The 25,217-nt window shown below is 37.2% G+C and overlaps 1 protein-coding gene across 1 annotated transcript in view; it reads right to left on the reverse strand.

Moving 5' to 3' along the window:
* POU6F2 (POU class 6 homeobox 2) overlaps positions 1-25,217 on the reverse strand; it is a gene marked incomplete at both ends in the record, with an annotated part of 312,801 nt that overhangs the window by 34,020 nt on the left and 253,564 nt on the right. The window contains one exon of the mRNA XM_084282352.1: positions 22,369-22,515. Coding sequence (XP_084138478.1) covers positions 22,369-22,515 — 147 coding nt within the window. The remainder of the gene's footprint in view (positions 1-22,368; positions 22,516-25,217) is intronic.

Below are 25,217 nucleotides of genomic sequence, written 5' to 3' on the forward strand. Positions count from 1 at the left end.
GGTGTGATAACACTGCTGTTCCAGCTACAAGTACAGAGTACGGCACTGTATGGGCTGCTGCCGGGAAAGTTAACATTCCAGCCAGACCCAGTACACCATCAAATAGTCTTCAGATGCAATCCGTAGGGCCCCAGATCTTTAATTGGATTATAGGTCAAAGAATTTGTAGTCCATCAATATATTATTGAATCATCTACTCTCATCTTCTCACTATCAAATTACATGCACATATAAAATATTTACCACAGATCACCAGATTTTTTTTTAATTTGTAACTCTTAAAAGCAAAGTTAGTCATGCTGATTAATTCAATCATTTCGTATTTAACTAAAATTCTCTACAAGAAGGCTAAGTGGTATAGCAATCAATCAGTAGCAACGATACTCAACATTGTTGTTATACAATCATATTTCTCCACATACTGTTATAAATCATGATCTTATTGCACACATGCAATAACTCTGGATGACACAGTAGTTGTCTGTCCACCCATCATTTCACTATTTGATATTCAACATCTCACCTGTGCAACAAGGCGCTGTTTGAAATACAAAGTCATGCCCTTCTGCAGTTGATGTTTCTACAGATTTAGATGGCCTGGACTTTTTTAAAATTCAAAAGAAAACTCAGATTTATAGAATCATAGAATATCTTGAGTTGGAAGGGACCCACAAGGTGAGTCCAACTCCTGGGTCCACATAGGACTATATGTCTGAAAGCGTTGTCCAAACACTTCTTGAACTCCGTCAGGCTCGGTGCCATGACCACTGCCCTGGGAAGCCTGTCCCCACTCTCTCCCCCACTGGACCCTGGGGAGCCTGTCCCCCACTTGACTACACTCTGGGTGCAGAACCTTCCCCTAGCACCCAGCCTGACCCTCCCCTGTCCCAGCTCCATGCCATTCCCTTGGGTCCTATTGCTGTCCCCAGAGAGCAGAGCTCAGCACCTGCCCCTCTGCTCCCCTCGTGAGGGAGCTGCCGGCCACCATGAAGCCTCCCCTCAGCCTGCTCTGCTCTGGGCTGAACAAAAAAAGCTGTTGGCCTTATCAAGTAAAATTAACTTTTAACATGATAGCCTACAAATGCTCAAGGCTAAAATGAGATGAACAACCTAACCAGACAAATGTACTACTGAAATGCTTTAAATTTTATAGTGCATGCATTTCTTCAACAACAGATTTTCAGAGTCCTGAGAACAAAGTACCACACTAATCACCAGCATGACTATGGTGGAATGAACCATTCTGGGTTACTCCCCACCCAGATTGTAGATTATCTCTGTGGAAACCAATATTCCAGCCTACAGGGTGGAATTTAGTTGTGATGCAGCTAAGTTACATGGAATTTAGGACCAGAAGGAAAAAAATCTCTGAAAGTAGGTTGGAAAATTGAGATGGGTCATAACAATTTATTGGGTGGAAAATGGTCATAACTCTAAGATTCTAGATAGCAATCTCTAGGAAAAGAAATCTTTCAAAAGAACAAAGATAATTTTGCTTTGTCACACTATCATCAGAAAGGTAGTTGATTATTCATTTCAATACAAAATCTTCCTTTTAAATTTGTCAGCCAAATAATGGCTACTGTTTCAGCATGCTTCTCTGCCCATCACTTCACCTTTGGAAGGTCACTAAAATTCCATTCCTCCATTCAATCTTCTGTAATATGTTTGCAAAAATACTATTTATCTCCCTGGAAGTACTGCTATGAGCCTTAAGTACTTTTTGTAAGGCTACCTTAGAGTTAATCTAAGGCTACTTTACAGTTAATCAAGAAAAGATACCATACAAAGGTAGATCTTTTTTATGTCCAATGTGGCTATTGCACTGAAAATACCCTCAGTTGGTTCTTCTCTTCAGTGTTAGTAGCGATAGTGTATGCTTCACTGATTGAAAGTGCAATGGCTAAAGTACCTCATACTATCAAATGCATCATTAATCCATTTCACTTGAACTGACAGACAGAAATGAAAGAAAGGTATTTTTCTGCTTACATCTTAACAGCTTGACTTAAATATCCACTCTGGCCATCATAGGATACAAATCACAGTTATAATAAGTTGTGTAATACAGACACTTAGTATATGTGCTGGTATCAACCACAAATGACTGTTCCTAGCATCTCTCAGGACAAAACATTCCTCTAATGCAATGGTACTTAACTCAGGAGGTAGCTGTCCATGGATTTGGAGATGAATATCCAGGATTCAGTCCCTGCTCCATTTCCATTGTCCAAAATACATTTGTTTGCAGTAGTTTATATACAGATTTGAGTCCCTCTCAAGGCTATCAACTTATTTTTTTTTGTATACTCAAGTTGTTACTAACTCAAAAATGCAGTTAACTGTAACTATATTATTCTTAAATTTGGGTAAGACTTAGCAAGCGACTGCCTTCTATGAACCTGTGAGGAGAACATGCAGCTTAATTATCAGTTTCATTCAGGGCTGGTTTCTAAGCTTGCTTAAGAAAGAGTTAGAAAACTGTATTTTTTAAATTATTATTAAAAGTTACAGTGGCCTAGAAATAATCCTATCTCTAGCACTTGTTACTGTACTGAAGCAACGTGTTCCTGATACAGACTGGCAAAGTGAAATTTCTCTTCAGGTATTTTGGTATGAATTCAAACTAGTTCATCTTTCTCTTTGGAACCCATAACCTTGAGGCCAGTTCTGTGGAAGGTGGAGAATCACAGATATTTTGTACATGTTCTATCCTTGCATGCTGTCTCTGTATCAGTCCTGCAAAGGTTTCCTTTTCCTTTTGTCTGTGTCCTACAGAGGATCAAAGGGCAAGGGCTCCTTTACCTTGACTCTAGAAAAGGGGGAATGTAAGGGAAGAGATCAATTGTTTACAGGATCCCTTTTCTGGTTTTCTGGTTGCATATTTGCCACTTGTCTCACTTGTCTTGCAGTACATTGAAAATTATTTTGGACAGGCCTTTTGTTTTGTTTTGTTTTGTTTTCTGTGTTAGAACCATCTATTAGTACAGTATTCTGATCATGATTATGGTGGTGCTGTAGACAGTAAACAACAACCAACAATGCTGTCTGTCAATAAAAACAAAACAAACAAACAAAAAGCTGTATTATATTACATGCTCATACTTCCTCTTAGTTGAGTTAACTAGAGACTGTGATGCACTCTATCAAGACAAAAAGGTGGGATATCATGGCTGCACTTTCTGGTAAAATTTACTAGGATTCCTCAGGGAGTAACTAAGGGGGTACTACTTTACTTTCATCAGCATTGAAAGGCTATCAATACAAAAGGAAAATATGTCACTTTTACTCACCATTGAAAATGTTTAAGAGCATGGCTACAGGTTGGGAGGAAATAGTGAAACAATAATGCTAAAAGAGACCCTTATCTTTACACTTTAAGTATTTCCCTAGGGCTAGTGTTTTGTGCAACTTATTCTTGCAACTGTGGCAGCTGGGTTGTCAACGGACCTCAATGAATTGCACTGAAATAACTGATTCTTCTTAAGTTCAGAGGACATAATTCACAGCTCCGGTTCCAGCTTTTTTCTTCTGTTTTTAAACCGGGTATCCTTCCCCAGGGACATCCAGAACACTTCCATATTTTGACTTTGTCAGTCCACATTTGGCCAGATTCAGCCTCTCTCTCCAGGAAGGCAATGCCTTAATGAGGAAATGATACCAACGAAACATGCAGCCTCCTTATGGAGTGCTGTACTATACTCGTTGCCTGAAAGAAGAAGAGGACCTAACCACAGATAATCTTCAGCATATGAACATTTAAAACTAGCAGTAAGGACTAGCAGTTGCTTCCTTCATTCAGGCTTTGTCTTACTTTGAGTAGTCTCCCTGATAAGAATTCATGGAGCAAGATATTGGCTAGTAAGACTAAAAACGGTAGAACCATCCATAAGGAGAACAGTGCTGATATGAAAAATGGAAACAGCAACTGCAAAATGTAATTTAGTTTTATGTATTGTCAACATGCACATTGTACTTACAAATGTCCTTGTAATACATTTTTTAAAAAACAATGAAGTCTCAATAATATGAACCCTCTGAAAAGCAGTTCTTATTAAATCTTCGAGCAATAGTGGAGAAGGTTCCCTGGTGTATGCGAATTACAGCAGACGAGGATGAGTGAAGTGCAAATGCCACAGTATAATTCGTATATAGAACATTTTAATTGTGGGTAATAGCAGATTTTCAATTTTGTAAGTCAAGGAATTGTGCTCATTTCTAAGACTGAACTGAATATATTAACTGCCCTTGAAACAGTATCAATATTTCTTCCTGCACAGAGCAACGCACAGTAAAATGCATTAAAAGATGAAAGCTCTTTGATCCTTTTGAATGCATAAAGATACCGGAACAGTGCCAATAAGTTTTGAAGAAGAGGCTAGGCAGAAAAGAAATATTATTAATTGCCAAGATATCACAGTATCCCAAAATAGCAACACCAAATGTACTAAGGACTACAAAAATATTGATTGTTCATAGTTTTACCCACCAAGTCTTTCAGGACACTGTAAGTTCCTTTTTTTTAACCCTTTTCATACAGTAATTAGTATGAAAACATATTTGATCTTGACATACACTATAGCTGTATTTTTTTTTTTTATTTTTTTTTTTTAGCTCCCAATTAGTACTGGAGGAAAAACTGTCCTGAATCATATCACAGTGTATATCTTATGAGTCAAAAGCAGAATGAATAACTGGAATCCCAAAAGCCATTTACGAGAGACACTGAGTTTCACTCAATGGTCCACTGGTTCTACTGCACTCAATGGTCTGCTAGGGTTCTGCTGCCAATTGCAAAGTAATATTTTTTAGGAAGATTTCATCTCATGGCTTCTCATTCATTGAAAATAATGCTAGTATCTCCAGACTCCATTTTAGCTTGGAGCTATGCCTGCATAATATTGTCAGGCCTCTCTCTGATATGACTTCGACTAATAAAAATCATAAGTAAATTTACTGACCTGAATATAATGGCCCCTTGGACTTGAATACTGCACAGGTTGGTGTTTAAGTCTACATGCAGCCTGTAGTTCTTTTTAAATTATGAACAATCTCAGGCTAATATACCTTGCACAGCCAAGGTCTGTTTTTGAGTGGTTATCTTGGGCCTTGGTTTCATCTAAAGGCAGAAAAATGTAGGGATTATTTCTCTTTTACCCTCTTCATACAAAATCCATTCTGCTCAATGGAACAACCCCATGCAAACCAACTGGATGACTCATGAGTAGTTCTGTAAAGAAAGTAGGAAATTCTGTTATTTCATTTTTGTTTGCACTTCAAGGTGGAACCAAAACTAAATATAAAATGAAATAAAAATCTAGAAATAAGAATCTGAAAAAACTGTTCTGGGTAGACTGGTCCTTTCTGATCAAAACTGAAATACTTCATATTCCTTTTAACCTTTCTAAACTTGAAAAAAATCACTAAATTTTCTAACAGAACATGTAAAAATGAGGCACTTAAATCTTACCCAGACAATGTACTTTATACATTTGTACTTTTTTACTGAATAGAATTTGTCAAAATGTCATATTTTGTATTTAGATGAAATGCCATTTTTCCATCAAAAGTCAGCAATGAAAACAAAAAGTCATCCAGTTCTGCTCACAATGCTGCAGGAATTTATACTAAAAAATTTATAAATGAGGTGATAAAATGTAATTATACTTTCATCTTTAACATAGTTTTAAGTGCAACACTGAAATCCTTAGGGATGCTTCTGGAGACACAATAGGTTTCTTTCTCTAGAAGCCCACAGCATTCTTTGCTGATAGGTCTCCAAGAGCACTTGCACCAGGGCAGACTCCAGGAGCTTCACTTATGACTAGAAGCCTGATATGCTAGGTACCGTAGAAAGAAAGGGTTGAGATAGTCTCCGCTTTAAAAAGGGTGAGGAACCCTGCCTGTTGACAGGATGTGTACTATACTGTATGCTCCAACAGCACAGAATGAAGTCCTCTTGGTTCCCCAGTGAATCTGTGTTCGGAAAATGCAAAACAAGAGGACATTCCTTTTGTTACCTCCTCCCTCAAAGCTATATGCTTTTGTAAGAACCTAAATCTTCCATTTAATCTGCAGCTTTTAACAGGAATGCTATTTTATAATCTGGTGGGACACAAATAACTTGGGCCCTAGTTTGAGAGCTGCCTCTCAGCAGGAGAAAATATAAAAGGCAGTGTACTGTCTTCAATGACTCTTGCTTCAGCCCATTGTTCTGAAAATACTTGCACATGATTCTCATGCACCACCATCCACCATTGCTGAATTAGAACACTCAGCAATGTCTGACAGTGAGAGTTGAGAGTCAGTGCATCTACCGGTCTGTCTTTCCTTCCTTCCCTCCCCTTCCTTCTCATCCCTTCCCCAAGAGGGATGACAAAAGTAACCCATTTCTGAGACTAAAAAGAAAGTTTGTCCAGGCTCACTGTACATAAAATTTGTCATCCATGCTCCTTCACTCAGAAATGAAAACGTAAAGATGTGTAAACAACAAATAACTTCAAAAAAGAAATAAGCCTCTCTCTCTCAGAAAAAAAAAGAAAAAGTTATCAAATATGCATTTGTTTATCACAGTCAAGTTTTATGATTCAAACCTGATTCATATATATTTTATGAAGAGAATATCCATTGTGGTGGCAAAATTAAATGTATTTTGAAACTTGTATGTGACATTTATCTATCTGCTCTATCAGAAAAAAGTTGTCATATTCATTCAGACATATATTACTTTTTCAATTTCCTGTCAGTAATGTTTTTTTAATGTTCTTTAGGGTGAGACCACACGATTTCTCATTTCTCACAACAAAGACCATAACTCATTAGAATTATGTTGATGAGTTTACACCTAGAAAAGTTGCATCACTTTTCCAGAGGTGAACAACTTGTACTCTTATCCATTACAATCATGGATGGCTTTTTTTTGAAAAAAAAAAAAAAAGATGCAGAGTCGGGTGGAGAACTGTTGGCTCTTTTTTCCCCTTCTTTTACAGATGTTCATCATATAAAATACAAACTTATGGTGCATTTTTACAATGACTCAGGTTCTATTGTGAGCAACAAGAGATAACAAGGATAGTACAAGTATTGAAATTCTTTATCACATATCTTTCCTTTCAAAGGGGGTGATTTTGATAGAAAGTTTAGAAAAAAACAACGGTGTTCAAGAATAAACAGTGCTGTGCATCAGGCAAGGGTTATAATTAGAGAAGAAACAGAAACCAATTAGAGTGAGTTAACTGACAAGAGGCTACAGCTCCCCTACAGAAGACTGGCTGGAGAGGTGCAAAGTAGAAATGGCAACTTCTTTCTCTAAGTTCCTATTAGAGTGGCATAGTAATAACAACATTATCTTGTGCTTCATACACTCAGTGCAAGTCCTGAAAAGGGTGTTTAAGTGCATTGGGTTTAGCCCTGGGTAAAAGGTTGTATGATTTTAATTTTTGTTTGATAGGCTAGTAATGACACCATTGTATTGGGCTTATGTGGTAAGGTTTTGGTAGTGGGGTGGGAGCAGTAGGAGAAGAGTTCAGCAGCTGCCCCATCTCAGATCAGAGCCAGCTCCTGCCAGCTCCAAAAGGGACCTGCTGCTGACTAAAGCCAAGCCAATGAGTGATGTTGTTTGGACCTCTGGGAGAGCAGATTTAAGAAAGGGAAAAAACAACAACTGCAGCAGCAGCTTGGAGAGAGGATTGAGAAAATGTGAGAGAAACAGCGCTGCAGCCCCTAAGGTGAGTGCAACAGGAAGGCAGGAGGTGCTGCAGGCATGCAGCAGAAGTTCACCTGTGGCCTGTGGAGAGGCCCTTGGTCGAGCAGGCTGTCTCCCTGTAGTCCATGGTACACAATAGCATGACACATATCCACACTACTGTCTGTGGAGGAGTCCCTGAAAGAGGAGACACTGGGCTGGACCTGTCCATGGTGGAGAAGAAGGTCTGTTGGAAGCTGCTGACGATAGGAGACCTGTGATGGGGCAGTTTGCTCCTGGGGGATGGACCCTGTGGTATGGAGCCATGTGGGAGCAGTTCTTGAAGAGCTGCTGCCTGTGGGCAGCCCCCACAGGATCAGTTCAGGAAGGACAGCATCCCATGGGAGGGACACCACGTGGAGCAGGGGCAGAGAGTGACCGTGAGGGAGCAGCAGAGATGAAGCGTAAGGGACTGACCGCAGCCCCCATTCCCATGTGCTGCTCAGGAGGAGGTGGTGGAAGAGAGTGGATGAGAGGAAAGTGTTTTTAGTTTGCTTTTAGTTTTTCACTGCTCTAGTGTGTTAGCAATCAGCAATAAATTATGTTAATCTCCCTATGCTGAGTCTTTTTTGCCCATGATGGTGAGCGAACTCTCTGTTCTTATCTCAACCCATGGGCTCTTTTCATCACATTTTCTTCCCCTTTTCTGTTAAAGAGGGGGAGTGAGAGAGTGGTGTGGTGGCACTTAGCCATCAGTGTGATACCACCACAACCATCTGCAATACAGACTAAGCAGCAGTCTTTGTTGCTTAAAAATAAATAAATAAATAAAAGGAGAATTGTGTGAGCAACATTCCAGTTTTGTTTCTGAACAAAAGCAGAATATTTGGAATGAAATGAGAGCTCCCTTTCTGAGCATATATAATTTGGGGGAATAAATAAAAATCTAAGTAATATTTGGTAAAGCTGGAAATAGTTACGATGGCCCAACATCAAAATGTGTTTGATCAGTTTGACTTAGATATGTACCTAAAATTATTTGAACACAGGCACCTTAGGCTATTTTTTAGGACAGAAATTCTTGTGTGGTATGACTCTCTCATGACATTTGTAGCATCTGCTGGTTGGAGCTGTGCTGGAAATACTTCTAAACTGTCCTGTGGTCTGAGGATTTAGTGCATTCTTTTGTTGTCCTAACCAAAACAACAAAGTAAATGCTCAGAGAAATGCAAAAGTAATCTGTTAAAAGGAGAGATGTCATCCTGACTACCACAGGCTCAAAGTCTTCTTTTAAATCAGAAGAATCTCAGAGGTGCAAAGTTCATTTATTCACAGCTGATTTTTAAATAATTACCTGCCACAGATGAAATACTTAATCCTACTTGCAAGAAAAACTGCTGAAAAGCAAGAGCCTCCCTTCACATTTCTATTATTTAGATCAAGTAAAGAACATATTAACAAAGTAAAACAGACATTATCTTGGTCTCTGGGATGCTAATTCTTTATTTATACAGGAGACACAAACAAGTGAACAAGTAAAACAGAATCACAATTTTCACAAAAATTTAAAATACCTATAGATATCCCCAAACCGAGGCTGGTCAGCCACTACTGAGTTCTGTGTGGCCACCATCAGGTGCTACCAGGATCTGAGTGAAAACTCCCATGACTGCCACGGGGAGCTTAATGACAACATTATCAAAAGAAAGGACTTATGACCCACTAAAAATAACTGGTATGTGGTATTCTAGGGATGGAATTTATATCATTTAACGTTAACCAGCTAACATTAAAGTCTAGTTGCAGATTGTCATCTGAGGTCTATCCAGTCAACATAGAAAGTGACGAATCTCTACAATGCGACTCATCTCAGCCTAAAATACATGCACGAGATCAGTGAGATGTTTTACTCTTCAAGAGTGCCCATTTCTTTCCAGTGATGACAGAGAAGACTAAGCCACTAGATTAAATTTGATGCAGTCAAATCTAAGTTTCATGTGAATAAAATTAGGAAAAATTAATTCAAAGTTAAGACTCTAAAGAGATGTAGGACTTTGCTGAACACCAAAGCTACTTCTAACATTGATATACAGACTCTTAATCATTTGGAAAAAAAGGGTTGTCTTTATATTGAACATCTGAATATCTCAGCTGAACAAAAAAGGAGGAAAAAACCCCACAAAGGCACAAAGGCTATTTCAAGAAAGATGCTCAATTCCTTCCCCCCCCACTCCCTACCCCCCCCCCCCCCATAAATTAATAGTTAAAAAATAAAAGGTTTTGAAAAGTTGAACCTCACTGGTTGAAAGACTGTTCAATATATGCACAAAATTAAATCTGTTCAACCATCCCTGTCTAGTACAAGCACAGACATGGAAACAGTGATGATTCACTTAAATGACTTCAACTTGGCTGGTAATATCTTGACACATTTCACTGGGGAGGGTATAACTTACACAGCTCTTAAAAAGTAAGTTTAAAAAAGGACATAGCAATGACTGTGGACTGGAGATTTATTATAAAGATTCCCTAACCACCTCTTGGAAGTCAAATTTCCATGTTCAATGCAAACTCAGTGAGAAATGGCCTTCTTGACATGATGCTCATTTATCTCCCCTCACTGTGTGTTCTTTGAGGGCTCCGTTTGCATCATTTGTTGGGTAGTATAAAGCCGATTTAAACATTTCTGCATTTGTGCTATTGCCAGAGACCATAATGATTTAGTGAATCAGGCATGCATCATTCATGTTTGCTCTCTCTTTTCACTGCATATGATTTTAAGGAGAAATAAAAGGAAAGAGGGAGCCAAGAGTGCAACTTCCCTCAGTAAATGCTTTTTTTCTTTTTCCATTGATGGATCTTCTTATGAGAATTTGAGCTCAACTCAGTAATATTTAACATACATATTTCTATCTATATTCAGAAAAAAAGTATTTTGTTGTAGCACACCTAATAGTGACACCTTATTTCCAAAATACAGGATGGAATATGTTGCTGGTAAGGAATTCCACATAAGTAAAACTCTTAACTTCATCCCTACATTAATAGAAGCACCATGATAGCTGAACAGGCAATGCTTCTGTATATTACTAACAATATTTCTGGGTCAGCTGTCTAACATTCAGATTTGAAATAATTACCCTAAGTTTTGAGAAGATGGCAAAAAAGGTTGCCTAGATTTTGTCCTGTCCTTCCTCTCTATACCCTATCATACATTGACAAAAAAAAAAAAAAAAAAAAAAGTTTGTGATTGCTATTTCAGAACATTTTCAATCAGCTTCATAGAAGAGAATCGTATCAGTGTTTCCTTTGCTTTTCTGGATCTTGTGAACTTCACAAAAGGCTTCATAGAAGAGAATCGTATCAGTGTTTCCTTTGCTTTTCTGGATCTGTTAAACAAAGCACCAGGTAGATTGTTCTCTCTGGATCCTTGTGAAGAAAACTTAAAAAACAACATATTACCTTTTCTAATTAGTCATTAAATATTGCAGGCAGGTTTTTGTCTTGGTCATCCTAGCAAAATATATCTGATGTGACAGAGAATACAGCATTCCTTGTTAATGCCAATTAAATACTGTTATCATTCAAAAGTGGGAATGTTATGATTAATCTACCCTCTGCACCCAGAGATTCTTAAACTTTCTGGTTTAGCTAAAGGCATATATTTCAAAAATGGACATAAAAAACTTCTGTTTTTTAATTCATGTATTTACTTGAGAGCAAAGATAGGTGGTTCACTGTCTCTGGACAGTAGGTGTAGGACAGCTGAGACACATTTCAGTGGATCAGTTACGACAGAGGTACTCCAGGATATAAATACTGTTGTTCTTCTGGATAGTCTACATGTACTCTATGTGAAATGCCTTAGAAAGAAAGAAGGGGGAAAGTTTAACATGCCAAATGGTGTTGGTTTGACCTCAAAGCTAGTGCACTGTATTAGTCTGATATCATCTTCCCTTCACTTTAAGGCTGTCTATGTATGCTATCAAATAAGTCATAACTCAGTTTAATGCACAGTCTGCAATGAAGGGAGTGGATTAGACCTCTGGAGATGATGACTAACAAGTTAAAATTAAACTTTTTTGAGTTGGGTTGCAATGACCTATTTTACATCTTCTTTCTTGCTAGCTGGCTTTTTTTTTTTAAACATTACAAGATGTACCTGGCCTCTCTCATCTCTCTCTAAACTGTCTCCCTGATGTCCTGATCACTCTCTGATCTATTTCTCTTTCTCTTATCTGCTGGGTGGATGCTAATACGACATATCCAACCTCTAAAACAAACCATTTATTTTGAAACTCAGCTATGTCAGAATATTCGATGCATCAAACATTAAAATGAATGTATATTTGGATATTGGGTACATCATGTCTTGATATTAAATTATCTCCTGAAAAGTGGATTGATTTTTAAACTGGCAGGATATATGTATTGCTTCCTTGAATCTCTAGCACAAAGCTAGACATGAGAGGAGACTAGGAAAGGTTCCCTCTAAAGCTGAGAAAGAATTGCTCAAGGGGTATGAGTGTTTTCTTTATATTAATAAATTCTTTTTTTTGTGCTTAAGGAAAGAGATTCTGTCATTCTTTTCCATTATTATGTGACAAGAATACATTAATCTTCTATGAGAGATACTTATCCTAGAGATAATATTTAATTAATGTGTGAAGAAGGAAGTTTAAGTGAAAAAGGTACTTTAAAAATCATATATATTTAATAACATTGGCATAGATATTTCAAAGACCTTTTTTTCTTTTTGATATCTGGGCCATTTGCATACATACATGCTGAAGCCTAACACTGTCAGTCTCTGAAGAAAAATGACAGACAAACTGAGATGTACTTTTAGTAAGATATATTGAGTGTCCATTCATAGTTAGAACTGTGATTTTTTTTTTCTGCTTGAACTTTCCCTGTCACTGTTCACAGACACAACCCACATGAAAAGACATCACACAGTTCTTACCAATACTAGACTCAAACCAGAAGACAGAGAGTTCTTCCTCTTCCAGAACAACTCCCATTTAATGTACTACTTTGGAGCCTGTTGGTCTGCATCTGGCTGGTGGTATCACTACAAACACTACAGGATACAGGGAACACTACAACTTAGTTGTTCAAAGACTGCTCAGGGAAGGTTTTTTTTTTTTTTTTTTTTTCAAATTCTTCACAAGGTACTGCTAAAATATCTGGACTTTTCCTTTCAGATTTCAAAACAAATGCTGACTGCTGTGAAATTATGGGAACCCCAGATTTCCTCTCCTCACCTGTACCTGTAAGACATTCACAGCCAGGTGTCAAGACTGCAGCCCAACAAGAAAGCCCAATGACTTTCTTTTGTATGTGAAGACTTGAGACTTCTATGAAATTCCAAACCTCCTTCAAACAGCAGCAGCACTCTACCAGCAAGTCAAGAACTTTGAATATTTATCATTGTACATTAACTTCTACTTTTGACAGGGATTTCATCTCCAACTGTTTTTTTTTGTTTGTCTGTTTGTTTTTTTCAAAAACACCCCACCACACCCTGGTATCAACGCCAGTTGAAGAGAAAGTTATGGAAGGTCAAATTCAGGCACTGGAAAAAAAATTGACATACACAGGATAGATTAGACAAAATCTAAATAAAATTAAGCACTAAGTTATGCAAAGAAACATAATCTGCTTCTTGAAAACTGAAGCACAACTGGAAAGATATCTCAGACAAACACTGAGATTTGATGCACTTTTCCTTTGCTTACCCACAGCCTTCCTTGACTGTGACTCTCAGAGCACTCTCTTGTAAGAAGCTTTGGACAGTGTAAAGGAGAAATGCCAAAACTAAGACCAGTCTTGGGGTACTATTCTAATGCTAATTTCTCATATAGCAGGACCTCCATCACTTCTGGTTGCATGATGATATTGTCTCAAATTGTTCTGAAATTTATCAGCTCCTGAAAGCATGCAATAGTAACGCAATATTCCTGAGCATAAAACTTACACTGCTTGGGAAACACCAGTAATACAGAAAGCACATTTCTTGGCACCATCTACATACATCAAGTTTATCCATTGCTTTGTTCATGCTATCTTAAGGAATTTTTTAAAGAACTTGAAGACTTTTTTTCTGCCGTCAAGTTTATCTTAGCTGTGGTTCCCTGGATTCTAAATGGTCACCTAATGCTCCTTAACAGAGACTGTAATTGCCAAATTCAATCTTCTGGAATAATAATGGTAAAACCTTCTCTGTATATAGTAAAAATTGTTTTCAGAAGCTGGTCAAGTACTTGGAATGAATTCCAGAAGTAACTAAGTACTGTTTATTGGTTTATCACTTGTGGTTTTAACACATTCTGCTGCAAAAGCTAAGCACACTTCTGTTTTTTTGCCTTTCTCTAATGCAAATATAAGCAATATGAATCTTCAAAAAGATTTAAAAAAAAAAAAAAAAAAAACAGATGAAAACAAAACACTAAAAGTAAAGTGAAACAAAACAAACAAACAATCTTAATGAAATGAGAGAAAACCAAATGTCCTTATCAGACACACAACTCCACACTATGAGGTTCTCCTTGGAAGGAGAATACCAATTTGTGACAATCACTAGTCAGCACAGAATCACAGAATTGTAGGGGTTGGAAGGGACCTCAAGAGATTATTGGGTCCAACCCCCCTGCCAAAGCAGGTTGCCTAGAACATGTTGCCCAGGTAGGCACCCAGATGGGCCTTGAATATCTCCAGAGAAAGAGACTCCACAACCTCCCTCAGCAGTTCCAGTGCTGTGTCACTGTCACTGTGAAGAAGTTCTTTTGCATGTTGGTGTGGAACTTCCTATATTTCATTTTGTGGCCACTGCCCCTTGTCCTATGACAAAAACAAAGAAACAAAATGTTTCTTTATGTGTTACTGGTAGGTGATACGATACAGTGAGAAGAACATTGTAAGAACTTCTATACAGCAGAGAGACTTCATTGACTGTGATGTGTGTCACTGGTGACTAATGAAGAGTCACCATGCTTATAAACACATCATGATGCTGAACAGATTACAGGAGTGGTAGGTGCATCTTTTAGTTACTGGTTAGCTTTCATGAAAATGTTAGGGAAGCAAAAATAACAGTTACTCCGGTTTTCTCCTCCATGCAAGAGTAATTAAGGCGCTGAGAAAAGGACAGTGTTCATGACTGGAAAGATTTCATTTAGCTCAGTGAATATTTTTTCAAAAGTACTTATATGTTTCAGGCTTTTGCATCTTCCTACAGTGTCTTTACTCCATGTAATACAGCGTGCTACCAAGACCCTGGAGCTAGTGACTAATGAGCTAGATCCTACATCACCTTATTGAGAAGCCGGATTAATTAGTCCAGCCATAACACATACCACCAAGGTTTCTGGTTTCTGGGATCAGTGCTAATATGGCACTGGCTGTGATATATAAATGTACTGTCTCTTGGAGCTTCCTTGCAATGCTCTCTTACAGTGTGTAGGCATGCCTTCAAGCACTAAGACTCCTAACACTGAATGAAACTCAGGTTCCTACAGGTATGTAAGTTGCTTTTGAAAATAAGATGTAGGCACCTCTGAAAAAAATTATGTCAGAGATCAAAAATCTTGGCAGAGATCCAGGCAAGCCAACTACAGATCTGAAGTGTGAAGCTTGGTACTCACAACTTGATCAGTTTCAAGTTCATAGGGATTTCAATCCACAATTATCCTTTCCTTGTTACATCTAACTGGAGACTTGTTACATCTAACTGGAGAGCTGTGATCCAGTATGGCTCCAGTATGTGTTTTGCAGTAAGGAAAAGTTCCATGTTATTCTTAAATAATGGTATTTCCCTTGCAATTCCTATTTGCAACTTATCAGCTCTTGTCTTGGTGTCTTCTTTTTTGGTAAGGGGAAGGGGGAGAGCAGGGGAGGGCGGGAATTGTAATCTCCTCCACTTTAAGAATATTTAATTCAGTTCAGCAGCTGGCATGAACTACTTCATCCTAATATTATTATTATTATTATTATTTTGCAGCTTTGGAGGAAAGTGGTGGTGTTTCTACTTTAAAGTTGGAGTCTTTGTCCAAGCAGGTTACCAGCTGATAATACCGTTTCTGCAACATTTTTGCAATCATTTTCTGATTCTTTTTTTCACTGTCCTTTTTTCCTTCCTGTGAGAAGGCTAGTTTCCCTCCATTAAGTATAGTGGCACCACGGTGGTTCAGAATTTCTTTTTGTTATGAGGGATTAATTGAGTATCACTTTTCCGCATTGCAGATGGTAACTGGTTTTTGTTCCACAAGTGTTTTTAAAAATGTGGATATCCAAAATTTATTAGTGATCACTGCCCATAACAGACAGAACAGTTGAGCTGGCTCTTGCCTTACTCTCTCTACCTGTCTATTTCAGTGATATTACCAAGTTGCATGACCTGAGACTTTGGTTCATAGATTTTTATATTTATGCCACTGTGGCTAAAACTGAGGTTAGACAAACTCAACAGTAAAATAAAGACACAGTCAGCAGGAGTATGTTAAAAGAATTATTTGTCTTTTGATTCAAATTCACATGGGAGGTAATTAAACAAACAGCCTCCTTGATGTTTAGCTGTGGGGAGAGGAAACCAATGGAAAAAAAAAAAATCTTCCCTTACAACTGATCTTTGCTCATAATATGTGCCCTTTTCTTCCTGCAAACAGCTAAGCTATGTGTATTCATCTCCATGAAACTTTGAGGGTAAAAACAGAGAATAAGACTACACCCAGCAGAAATGTAATAAATTAATATGAAGGTGTGTAAAAACAGATTCTCCTGGCAATGGGTTTCCCAGTAAATGTTCTTAAATGTTATTATAAATGTTCTTAAAGTATTATAATCCCCCTCTCTAGCCATTCCCTCAAATTCACCTCTTTTATTATCTCGGGCTTGTCATAAAATTTCCTTAATACACACCAATCTGATACCACCTATTCAGATTTCTGTCAATCTTCGCGTTCGGAAGACATTGTTAGCAGCCACCATTTAAACAATTATTGTTTAACTTTTTGTGAGTACTATTAGATGTTGTGAGAGCTAAAATATTAGAGCTTAACATGTATTACAGTTGTGTGGTTGAAACAGATGTGGCCATGATAACAATTGTTAAGAGAAAAGGCTGATGGACATAGCACACCTGGAGAATAGTATGAATTAAACATATTCAGAAAGACTTTGGGAAGTGTTACTCATTACATGGCTTTGGGCCTCCTAGAACTTCTGGAAAGAATTGAAAAACAAAACCAAAACCAAACATCATCCTACTATAAGTCCTATAGGGAGTCTCACCTTGCATTCCCATTGAGAGCTGCCAATTTAGTTCGTTAGTGTAAAAAAAAGACTAGGTCACATGTCTGTGTATAATCTACGTTCTTAGAGAGGACTACTAATTTTGTACTAGTGTTTACACTACTTTGCATAGCTCTTTATATTGACTTGCAGCTGTCAAGAGATTCTTGCATCTGTGGTTCAAGAACACTGGAAGTTTTAGAAGTAGCTTTTCATATGCATAGACTCTTTTGCTTGTCATAGCATGCTCTACCAGCAAGAAAAAGGAAGAACAATTGTAGTGTTGAACAACAGGGAAAAAAAAAAAAAAAGCAATGTATAACAACAAGGTAAGAGAAACAATGTGTTTGTTCCTTTGCTTGTATGTATACACAAAATTATACTATTGTCATTAAATATGTACTTCAAAGTGATTTAGCAGAAACAATGTAAATTCTGTAAAGGTACAAACCTCAATATCAAAATATGTTACTTTGATTTTGGGTGAAACCTGCCCATAATCAGCTGAAATAAAACTGAAACAAGAACTTAAAAAAAAAAAAAAATCTCAAATCAGTATCCAATGTTTTTTCTCATCAGCTTAACTAAATTGGATTAAAATACTACTTCAGATTTAAAAAATATTTTGTACTGGAGGTGAGATAGCCCCACTTCAGCATCACCAGAATAGAAGAAAAAAAGCTGAAATCACCATTTACCACACGATTTTGTAATCAGCTCACTCTTCAAAAGAAGGCAATGGCCTTGTATGTGGGAATGGATTGCTCCTAGCACCATGGCCTGTCATATACTTTCCAGATTGTGACCTCAACCACTTTAACTAAGGCAAGACAGCTGCTACACTTAGGACTGTAGATTCAGTTTGTAGGTAATTCTTACCATGAAAAAAAAAAAAGTTACAGAAAATTGTGAAAGTAATACTATCTACGTGTACATATGTAATAGTTGGCAAGACAGAATTTCCCTTCTGAATGAGAGATACTTTAGTACTTTCCAAGCCAGTCCACAATGAGGACAATGCTATTTTTCAAAATCCTATTCCTTGTTTTTATTGCACATGACATATTGCATTGTATAGTAAAGTATGTGGTGACGAGAAATTCCCTGCTTATTTAATTGTGATCCTTCAATGGATTTGAAAGGAGGTGCTTTATTTCCATTTCTTTAATTTACTAGTTCTTTAGCTGATGATTTTATTAACCCTTGTGTTTGAGAACTGATGCTTAACAAAAAAAAAGAAGACAAAAAGGCCCTTGGCAGTATTGTGAAGGCCTGGAACTGAATAATGCACTTTAATAATGAGGGATAGAGCTATGGCTTTTGCTGATGGCTGTGACCGGCTCTGTGACCTGATTATGTCGCAGAGTGTCAGCAGCTGAGACACTACAAAAGGGAGCGCATCCCATCAAATCTATCTCCATTGTAATCACTCGCACTGCTGAGAGGCTTGTTAGGAGCAGGGAATCCATCAGGCCTCATTAGCACCGTTTACCATCAAGAAGCTCAAAGAGCAAATGTGTATCCTCTCATCAGAATAACGAGAACCAAAGTACTCCTACTATCTAATTGGACCAACAATGCCCCTTTCTCCATTTACTTTTCTGAGCTACTTGTGGATTACAACTCTCAAAAAGTAGTTATTTTTGTTAATTGCTAGGGGGAAGCTGTGTCCAAGGATTTTCATACGCAGAAGGTTTTCATACCTAAGTAGTAAGCCATAGGCACAGTGAAGGCTGAGTTCCTTCAAAGGCATTCTTAGATTATATTGATATCATCCCTATTAAATTCTCGTATGCGCTATACAATTACACCATGCATATACTGCTTTCCTATTAACCTACCAGAAAATACAATATATTCTTCTCCTTAACCACAAGACAATTCATATTGCCAACAGCTCTTATCATGCTATTTTGTTTTTAGTCTTTAAGTTAAAATTGGTACTTTGTAATTGCTGAATTAGAATTATTATTTTTTTCCCCTAATAAAAAACTCACACCTTTCTAAAAATGAAATTGAACTTAGTCAGCCTTGGTTAAAATGTATTTGATTCTGCTGATATCAAGAGACTTACATGAATGTGACTAATGACAATTTAGTTCCATGTTTTAGTCAAGTAGAAAACTTGCTGGCAGATAGCATTTACAGTAACCATCAGCCATGTTTCCATATTTTCGCAGTTCATCTCCTTACACAGAAGCTAAAAAGAACAGCTAAAGTAAACATGTCGTGTACTTAATAGACAGCAAAACACTAAAACCTCTTAATATTTTCTTTCATTTGCAGAGAAAAAAAGAAAAAAGAGTTTCTGGTTCCTATATCTCTAAAGAAGCCAAGTACAGAAACGGAACTGGGATCCTCCTATAAGGGCAGGCTGAAGCTGAGCGGGTGGACAGCTTCACTTTGAAATCAGTATCAATTGACAGGGTAGAATAGAGCATTTCTGCTACTCTTGCCTTTAAATTTAAGATATAAAAGTCCAGTCCTGCAAATGCTTCCTGGAAAGTGCTGAGGGCAAACAGAATGTAAGCAGCGTTACATGGGCCAATAGCTCTTCATAATATGCCTCTGAAAATGAAAATTTGATTTAGAGTCCTCTACCTGTACTATATCAAATTAATCAGGTGATATAGACGTATTATTCCAATGGATTAGATCTCTTTGCTACAGTGGTCTTGGGGAGCTCCAGTATTACAGTTCATATTGACATTCAAAGGAAAAAAAAATCATACCTTCACTGTGAAATCAATAATTAAATTAATAACAAATATGCTATACAAATATTTGTTAATATATATAATTTTGCTATTTGGATTGTAAGGACTCCTAGACTACTGGGAATTAAGGCCATACCATATGTCATTTAAAAGATCATTTCCTTAAATTTGCCAGAGGATCTTGGATTTGACCTACAGCTTCATGTCTCCTGGGATTACTGATCACCATATATTTAGTCAGACAGATGGACATTTACAAGCCTTGACTTCCTATAGAAGGAGCAGCATATAACGACAAAGATTGCACATAGGAACAGTCTGGTAAGTCATCCAGCCTTGTATTTTCAAGAGGGATTTCCGGGTGTCACACTTGTGATTCTTTGAAGGAGGCAATTTTCAAATGGCAGATTCTTAACATATCATGGAAATACAGCTCCTTAACGACTCCTAGTAGATCATTAAAAAATGGAGGCATCCCAATTCACTCCCAATTTTGAAGAAATGTACCTTTCAGTTCTTGTTTAGTTGCTATGTTTTTTTTGTTTGTTTGTTTGTTCGTTCGCGTGTTTTTCATTTGTAGGGAATGTAAAAATATGGCTTTATGCTGAATATTGTAATATTATTGTAAAAATAGGGTTTTATGTTGCACAGTTAATATTTATATATATTGCAGTGAGGTCTCCAGTACTGAGTCAAGGAACATTTGTAAAAACAGCTTATAAAAATATAACCCCTTTTAAAAAGAGCTAGGCAGACAGATTCTGTAATTTTATCCTACAATAGAGGAAGATTCTTCCTTTGTCTTCTCTTTATCTGCAACCTGTGGAATTGCAGGACTTCATGTTTTGTGTAGAATAAACAAGACTCGGTCTGACTGAATTTGTAACTTGATTTTATGTAGGATTTATTTTTTTTTTAAGCATTCAATGAGTGTCCATACTTTATGTTTTCTGTGGAGAACACATAAGGGAAAAACTGCTGAACTACTAGTCTGGGTTTGTATCTTCAGCTCTTACAATGCACATTGGTGCCAAGTGCCTCATATGAGAGGTGATTGTGAACCACTTCTGGAGCACAGACAGAGACAAGCAGGCTTCTGGGTTGGAGCTGATCTGACTATGAGTTATAGGCATTATAACCAACTTTTCTTTCAAACCAATACCCCATCCCTCCAGAAATCTTAATAGGCTTTTGAGAGCCTCCATTTAAAGCTGGCTGCATAAAATGATCCTTTGATGAAAAGGGATTGAAACAAGGGTTAAAGTAGACATTGAAAGGTTATTGTAGAGGGCACATTGTTCATACAATCCTCCTTTAATATGTGTGGTGTGCACCTGCGATAAGATGATTCATTAGATAAGGCCTCACTTTGACAAGCTCCATCGTTCAACCCTCGGGGTAGTGATGGAACAATTCTGCACCCACCCAGTAAATATAACAAGGTCAGCATTTTTTTTTCCTGGGACTTGGAAGGGGATAGTAAAGCTCAGGATGCATCTTCGTTTATGTATTATGTCAAAAAAGAGGGTGGATTCTATAACATGCTGTCTTTTATTTTTAATGGGCCCAAACTGAAAATGTAGCCTCTGTTCCAATCAAATAACATGATGATAGAAAATTATTGGAAAAAACATATTCTTCATGCTTTTTTTCCTTCCACAGTAAATAGTGAGAGTAGAAACTAACCTTTCATATATTACACTAGCTGCATCATTGCAATAAATGTTTACAGGGCCTAACATCCACATAAGCACTGCTGGTATTACTGTACACCTAATTCTCCAGATATAGAATAATGACATACAAATTACTCAGTTACCTGGTCCAGTTTTAAGTTATATTCACAGATCTGTTACAATGTCTTTATGTGAAAAAACTGTTTGTGTTAATTTAATTTCTGGTACCTGGAATAAAGAATGACAGTGGCCACAATATGAAAGCTACTTAAGAACGTTGCATCAATGGAGTTATTTACTTATATGAATTCAGATACATATCTTTCTGCAACATATTAAGACCAAAACTGAAATACTTCATAACAATTAAACACCTCCCAAATGCAGGTGGTACACACTTTTACATAGTATTTACACAATATGCACAATTTATCTTTTAGATACACTCTAAACCTTGTTCAAATTTCTGTTTGAAAAATTCTGGAACAAACGTTTCTCCTAAATTTGCATTACAGATTGGCATATTCATTGCAAATTGTTTAATTTAATTAACAAGCAAACAAGTAAGCCACCCAGTTAAATCCATCATGGATACTTCATTATGATTTAATTGATGTTCCTTTACTGAAAATATTTAATACCTGTCTGTCATTAGGCCTACATAAATAGAAGAAGAAAGCTGGTACATTTGTTAAGAATCACAAGGTTACTGGGCTTTTAAATAACCATATTATCGCACTATTATGATGTTTTCTAAAGGCTGGATTTAAAAACAAACAAACAAAACCAATCCTTTTCTGTTTTGAAAAAGCTTTTTCTAACAGCTCCTAACTTCTTTCCAGTTCTTAGACTTTCCATTTCTTACCTTGTCTAGTAAATTAATATTTATTTATCTTCAATATGTGAACTTTTATATTGCTGTCATACAAGCGGAATTCATTTTTTCCCCCCAAGATCAGCCTGCCATCAGAATTCACGGTTATCTCCATCTTCTACTCACCTGTCCTTGTGCATTAGTGACGAGTTGACCTGTGACCCCCTGAAGACTGGAGAGGGCATTGCCAAAGGCCTGGGAGCTTGCTATTGAGCCCATGGCTGCTGCTGCTGCAGCCGCTGCTGCTTGACTTGCTAGTGGATTATTAACCAGCTGAAAAAAAGAAAGAAAAATCATGGTGAAACCTCTGATAAACACAGAAACAGAGTGCTAATTGGATAACGTACAGGTGATTGTGCTTACATGGGGACAAAAAACCCTTTGTACTTCAAAAGATTAAGCAGTTTTGAGATGTTATGATGTTTTTGTCTCTTTGACAATGAATGCTTTAAAAAAAAAAAAAGACATTCAATGTTGATATTGAAGAATAAAACTCTCTTTTATTTTTGTGCATTTTTCCAAATTTTCTTGAGTTATGCCTATTGTATTCCTTTAGATTCAACAATCTAATGCTACAAGTGTAGCAGCTTAATCCTGCTGTTAACAGCAATCACTGAAAAAATAGCATTTGATTTGAAGGGGAGTAGAATGTTTGCCTGGTAATATTCAAAACAGGGACTAACCAATGACTTCAGAAATGAAAAAAAACAACAACAACAAATTAAAAACATTTCCTTTTAATTTATATAACTAAAGATCTGGTCTCAATGTCTAGGTAAATCAGTTCAGTATAAATCAGCTACAAATTCAAAAATGTCTATTTCCATTTGCAAAATCTACAAGAAAGATACTAAGCAAACTACTGTTTCTCAACTGCAAATGATTAATTACAAGACTGACAAAAGTTTTCAGAAAGTGAGCTGTAATGCCCTCTTAGTCTCTTCTACCTGGGTGTTCTATATAAAGCACAGAGCACACTCATGGCTTTCACCTTAGTGAAAAGCCATTCAGGTGGTGCTAGGAATACCAGGGAGGTACACTCATATCAGCACTTGGGTTTATCAGATGTGACAGGTGTACTCCCCTGTTGGAATGAAACATCCTCTGGGAAATGGCTCATTTACTGGATCATTGTAAGGTTTGTATTTCCCCATCCTTTTCTGAGAATTTTGAACCAAGTACACAGGGATGACCAAAAAAAACCAAACAAAAACACTGGGAGACATCACCCCTGACACCAATCAGAGAAACTGAATTCAACAGGCTGAAAATATAGCAAAGAGTGGGTTTGCTCCCTAAGAATCATTGCATTTTAGCAGAGCTTGCAAATGCACAATAGTGGAGTAAAGTAGACAGAAGTTTAATGGGGAAATAGTGGAGTAAAGCAGATAGAAGTTTAATGGGGAAAGAAGTATTGGGACAGCAAAGGCTCTTTTTCTTAAGCTGATGTGAAAACACACAAACTAACACAGGAAAACTTGACATTTGAGCTCAAATTAAAAGAATTTCTGAGTCTTAACATGAAAAGAAAATTTACAATCCTATAGAAATGGAGAGTCACAGACACCAGCAAGGGATGTGCTCTAAGACAAGCTCTGCTTCAAAATAGGCTATAAAAAATTAATCAGCGATTAGTAGATGTTTTAAGCATGTTACAGATATGAGTAGTGTGTATGTTATAGATGTTTAGAAGCCCATCAGTAGAAGATGTCAGATATGGTTATAATGTATGCTTATAAGAAACCTACTTGTCTGTTGGACATTATGAAATCTACAACAATTGATTGGTCATACATTAAAACATCTATTAATCATTCATTACCCCTGCATGAAGTATTTATAAATGGAACCTTGATATAAAGTGTTGCCTAAAGGGGTGCCTTGGGCACATCTAATCCCTCTAGAAATTGTAAAGTAAAAAACTAAATAAAGATTAGTAGGAACTCTAGACAGAAAAGATGACTTTGTTGGAGAAAATATTTTGATTTGGAAAAAAAATGCTATGTTGTGCTCCAAAACCAGCCTGCTTCACTCCATGGGAAGAAAACCAAGCAGGAATAAAGCACAAAGGGGAAAACTGTAATGACTGTTTGATTAGCAGTCTTGATGAGATTTGAAAAGAGCAGAGATGGGCGCAATGACCAAGGCAAAGCTCAGTCCCTGAATGTAGAGTGTAGGCAACTGCACTGACTGCACAGGGTGTGAGCCCAAATGTAGGTGAATGCACTCCTCAGTGACTTGGGTGGTGTTGTCTGAGCACAGCAGTGTAATGCCAGATAACAGAATAGATAAACTACTCAGTCTGCTGTTCAAAACAGTGAAATTTCTTTATTGCACAAACTAGAAGTTGGTAAACTTTGCCTCCTCTATACCACTTCATGGCCATCAGTGGGACTTGGAATAACCAGTGTTACTAGCTGTAAATGCTTGGAGAAGAAAGTGGCAGCAGCCAGATTATAGGACTTTCAGAAAAGGCTGTCTTGTTAGGCACCCACAAATTACTGCACCTATGATCCTGCAGGATTTGACGGTAGGTATAAATAATAATCTTTGCATGGTTATCTGACATCAGCTAATATACTGGTGGCTATAGTTTAAAGCTTCCATAGCATATAGGAACAGTTATTTGGGATCATAAGCAAGCTTGTAAGTAAACTACAAAGGGTTAAAGCCTGTTAAAAATCAGACTGTCATCTCCTAGAATCTTCTTTCCATTTTTCTTGCTCCAGTTTTCAAAAACTGTACATTTTCAAATACAACAATAAAATTTAATTACAACAAACCCTGGAGACACTCAGGATTGCTTTTAGTTGCATCACAGAGATAAGCTACTTATTAAAAATGATGGCAGAGGCTATGATATGCATAGGTACCCTGGGTAGTACTATATTCCAGGAAAAATCACAGTGAATGGGCCAACTCACAGGGTAAGAGACTTCCAAACGCATATAAAACCATCCCTATCTATTCGTAAG

This window comes from Netta rufina (assembly GCF_964035555.1).
Source record: "Netta rufina genome assembly, chromosome: 2".
Taxonomy (NCBI): Eukaryota; Metazoa; Chordata; class Aves; order Anseriformes; family Anatidae; genus Netta; species Netta rufina.